This window comes from Adiantum capillus-veneris, chromosome 5 (assembly GCF_014529385.1).
Source record: "Adiantum capillus-veneris isolate H3 chromosome 5, ASM1452938v2, whole genome shotgun sequence".
Classification (NCBI taxonomy): Eukaryota; Viridiplantae; Streptophyta; class Polypodiopsida; order Polypodiales; family Pteridaceae; genus Adiantum; species Adiantum capillus-veneris.
Window position 1 is genome coordinate 29,380,433 of NC_140935.1, and position 4,284 is coordinate 29,384,716.

Consider the following 4,284-nt stretch of genomic DNA (forward strand, 5'->3'; position numbering starts at 1 on the left):
GAACCGATGCAAGGTGGAGTTTTGCTTCTGCCTGTAATGCCGTCGCGAAATTTGGGCAGCTAATTAATTAATGCCAAGCAGTGTAGACCCAGTATACCTTCACCTAGAACATTTCTAGGTCATAGAAAACTGTACGGATTCGATAATCACGTACACCTTGCAGGAATCATGTTGTCTCCGCGTTCTTGCTGGCACAACAGTGCAGTGTGCTCGGCGCACGGAACCTCATTTTCTTTATATTTATATTTATACGGATGGTGGTGGACTTCAATCTTTCTCAGAGAAGAGCGCAGAGAGAGAAGAGAGAAAGAAGCTCTGATCGGCTTCCTCATAGCGCGCTTTGCAAGTATCTAAGTCGACAGGTCCCTCCTCCCTCTCTCTCTCTCTCTCTCTCATTTCTTTCCTCTTCTTTCGCATTTTGTATTTTCCATTGCGTTCTCGTCCCCTGTTTCCTGATTTTCATCTGGTATGCTCGTCACCTTCCCTTGTTTCTTCTCCCTCGCTCTGTCTTCTCCCCTGTTTTTTCTCCCTTTCATCGTCAACACCTCCGGCAGAGGTTGCCATCGAAGCTCAAGGCTTTCCTCTGTTTTTCTCCGTTTGCAGTCATCTTCTTCATGCTTTTACCTCTAAGCTAGCAGCAGCTGAAATGGGTTCCGATAGCATCAGATCCGAGGCTTCATACAAGAGGTTGGAAACTCAATTCTCAGAGAAGCAGTGGGTGGTGCACATAAAGACCTGCCTAGAGGATGCAAGGGCCAGAGGCATTGTACGCCCGCCTTCAATATTCATGGCTTCGAGCCCTTTGCGGAGCTTAAAGCATGAGGATTTTGTACCTCAGGTAGTGGCAATAGGCCCATATCATAGTGACCTGGGTCCTCACCATAGCTCCTTTCCAGAAAATCAAGAAACTGAGAGGTACAAGGCCATAGCTGCCAAGGAAATGGAGAAGCACAAGGTGATGGCGTCGAAGTTTCTGGAGAGAACTCTGAAAAAGAATGACTTCTGTAGTCTCGCCAATGAGTTTTTGGAATACATTAATCAGATCAGGGAGGAGTATGACACAGAGCTTGTCTCTTGCCAAGTTGATGAAAAGCTTGCCTACATGCTTGCCCTTGATTCTACTTTTGTGGTTGAAGTTCTTAGATCTAATGCTGGATTGAAGTGTGGGTTTCACGACTACTATTGCAGCCGGTTTCCAAGGCCTCTTAGAAAATCTATACTGCAAGACTTTGTGTTGCTTGAGAACCAGATTCCTCTGTTCCTCCTTTTGAAGGTGATGGCCCTGGATAAGGGATGCGGCTCAATAGCGAGTGCGGAGGAATCACTCGCTCCCCTCATACAAAAAGTTGCACATGAAGTGTTGCCCTTTAGTTTACTCTCCAATGAGAGTGTGCACTCTGTTATTGGAAGGCTTTCTGAGAGAAAACATTTGCTCGATTGTCTTTACCGCATTGCCACCCATGGAGGTGCGTCCGCATCTTCTTCTCCGAATTCACGATCATCAGCGGAACAGCTTGTTGAAAAGCCAACACACTTCCCTCGTGCTGTTGAGCTCTTCAACTCTGGCATCACATTCAAAGGTATAGAGCCAGCTAACATCATTGGAGTCAAGTATGACGCGAAGAAGGCAATCTTGTATGTGCCTAAAATTCGTGTAGGTGACGATACAGAGAGACTCTTTAGGAATTTGACAGCATATGAGAGTCACCTTATTGATGAGGTGCATGTGTTGTCATATCTTCGCTTTATGAATAGTCTTGTTGATGGGCCGGATGATGTTGCCCTGCTTTTGGAGAAGGGTGTGTTGGCACAGGACATTGGGAGCAATGAAGAGGTGGCATCAATGTGGAACAGATTATGTATCAATACGATGCGTGTCTGTAGTGTAGAATATGAGCATGTGGCTCAACAGCTATTGCGTCATTGTCAGTATAGGCCCAATGCATTAAAAGCTGAGTTCAAGCGCACGTATCTGTCGCGTCCATGGCTTGTGGTATCGGTGCTCTCAGCTGCATCCCTTCTTGTGATGACACTCCTCATTACAATCTACACAGTGGAGCTCTACAACAAGGATGAAGGCTAATAGCAAGCAGGTTATAATGGTAAATGAGAAGCTATAGAGGGCAAGAAAGCAAGCCTTTCACTATCTGAGGAGCATATGGGTTACATATGATTATCTCATCATAGAAGGGTCGCGCTATCTATGTAACGTCGCTATCTATGTAACATTGAGATCTTGAAGCTTACCATAAGTTAAGGTGGGCGATAAGGAAGCCATGTTGATGTAAGAAAAGTGAGGTCTATTTTCCATTGCTATTGGTACATGCTCAGATTACTTAAGTTTGAGTTGAATTAAATTATTTTTTTGTTTTGACATTTGCCAACATGGATTCAAACCTACAATGCTCCATTGAGCGAAAAAACTAAAGTGGGAAACTTTGTTTACTCTGTTAGACCTTTAAGCTCATAACACCATGAATACTGCACCATTTAAATGAAAAAACTAAAGATTTCTCTTATGCTGTTCACCCAACATCCCAATTTCACTTTCACTGTCTTAGAATGTTCAACTTTGCAAGGATTATGGGCCACAACTTTGCCATTTCTTGCTGGCATCCCGGTTATTGCATTCTACCTACTCATGGTTGGTACCCTGACATCAACTTCTTGCTCCAAGTTTTGTGGTAATCGTTGCATTGTGGCTCATTTGCTGCCATTGAGTGTCGATTTTGCACTGTACTCTGGTTGCGGTTGTGAGTTGTCTATCTCTATCAAAGGTTGCTTTTTGTGCATTGTTCTTTTTTCACCCTTGAAGCTTAATCTATTGGTAGACATGGGAATTCCACATACTTATCCTTAAGAATGCCACTGTCAGGCTAGGATACTATATACCTCAGGGTCTTAATGACCCCAAGGCGGTGGGATCGACGGTGCTCAGACTTTTGCAAGGATCTCAAGGAAGTGGGGATGGTTTTAATAAGTCAACGAGTATACCTGCCTTGCACCCGCTTGTGATTTGAACCCAGGACCTTCTTGTTGGCAAACCATTTCTCTAACCACGTGCGTGTGTGGGATTCCTTGCCCCCAAGCCACTTCCCTCCAAAAGTAAACTGGCACACGAAAGGTAGGACAAAAAGTAAATACGGACAAAAAAATATAAACATGGACAAATCGAAAGGCGCTTGAATTCTGCGAAAAATGTGTCACACGCAGTTGTCAAAAAGTGTGCAGTCTACCTAGGAAGGTGCACAATCTTTGGCTGTGGGTTTGTGATGAGAGTCACAAACACGTAGTGAAAAAGTGCACAGTCTATCTAGGAAGGTGCAAAATCTTTGGATGTGAGTTCGTGACGAGAGTCACAAACACGTAGTGAAAAGGTGTTTATGGAATTCATCAACCTTCTTCCTAAAGGTAGCTTAAAGAGTGTTCGTGACAGAATGGTCAAAAGTCCTCTTTCCTATTGTGCTTGGAATCTGTTTGTTTTTTGTAAGTGAGTTTTTTATTAAAGAATCACAACCTCACAATCAATCTACATAAAAAAAGCATTAAAAAATACTTAATTTTTTGCCATGAAACCTCAACTTTCATACAAGCATAAATCCCATTCAAAACACAAACCTCTTTCATGGAATCTGGTAGACTCGTCCCCAATTACATAGTCGTAACTTCAAATTGTTGAAAGGTAATCACGATCTTGCACCTTCATGTCAACCATTTTTTGATTTTGCAAAGATTTAAGAGCTGGTGTGTCAATTTTTTGGCTCTTTATACCATCATTAACCAAAAGTAGTCATTTTCAAGCTTATTTTGACCTTTAAAAATGATCGTTTTTAATGCAAAAATTCTCAAATATTCAAAAAACTCCCTAAATTTATGGAACCACTGTCATAAATATAATAAGCATATATATGTATCAATTTTCATTATTTCTTTATTATGAGGGGTCATTGTTTATACAATTTTACGACGACGTTCATCAACCTTTATAGGCAAGATGAGCGTGCTACCATGGAACGCTTGGAATATGTACATTATCAAACCATTATTAAGTGAAAAAACAGCTTCTATTCTATGCATTGAAAACTATTAAAAGTGAGATGAATGTTTTTATTTCACATTGTGTACGTGCCACAGCACGAGATTCACCCCCTCTAGACCTGCATATCTTCCGGCATATGCCACAAAATATTTGCATGAAAACTCATGGTCAAACACCATATCCTCACTTTCATCCTCAGTTTGCATATGGTTGGATCCATCATCTTCTTCAATTGGTTGTACATC

At 41.9% G+C, this 4,284-nt stretch overlaps 1 protein-coding gene across 1 annotated transcript; it reads left to right on the forward strand.

Annotated features, from left to right (window-relative positions):
* Positions 1 to 208: 208 nt before the first annotated feature.
* On the forward strand, positions 209 to 2,384 carry LOC147457069 (putative UPF0481 protein At3g02645). The gene is made up of 2 exons (XM_086512092.1): positions 209 to 362; positions 604 to 2,384. Exon 2 carries the CDS (start codon positions 647 to 649, stop codon positions 2,081 to 2,083), a length of 1,437 nt encoding a protein of 478 aa, XP_086368218.1. The 5' UTR covers positions 209 to 362; positions 604 to 646; the 3' UTR covers positions 2,084 to 2,384.
* The last annotated feature ends 1,900 nt before the right edge of the window (positions 2,385 to 4,284 follow it).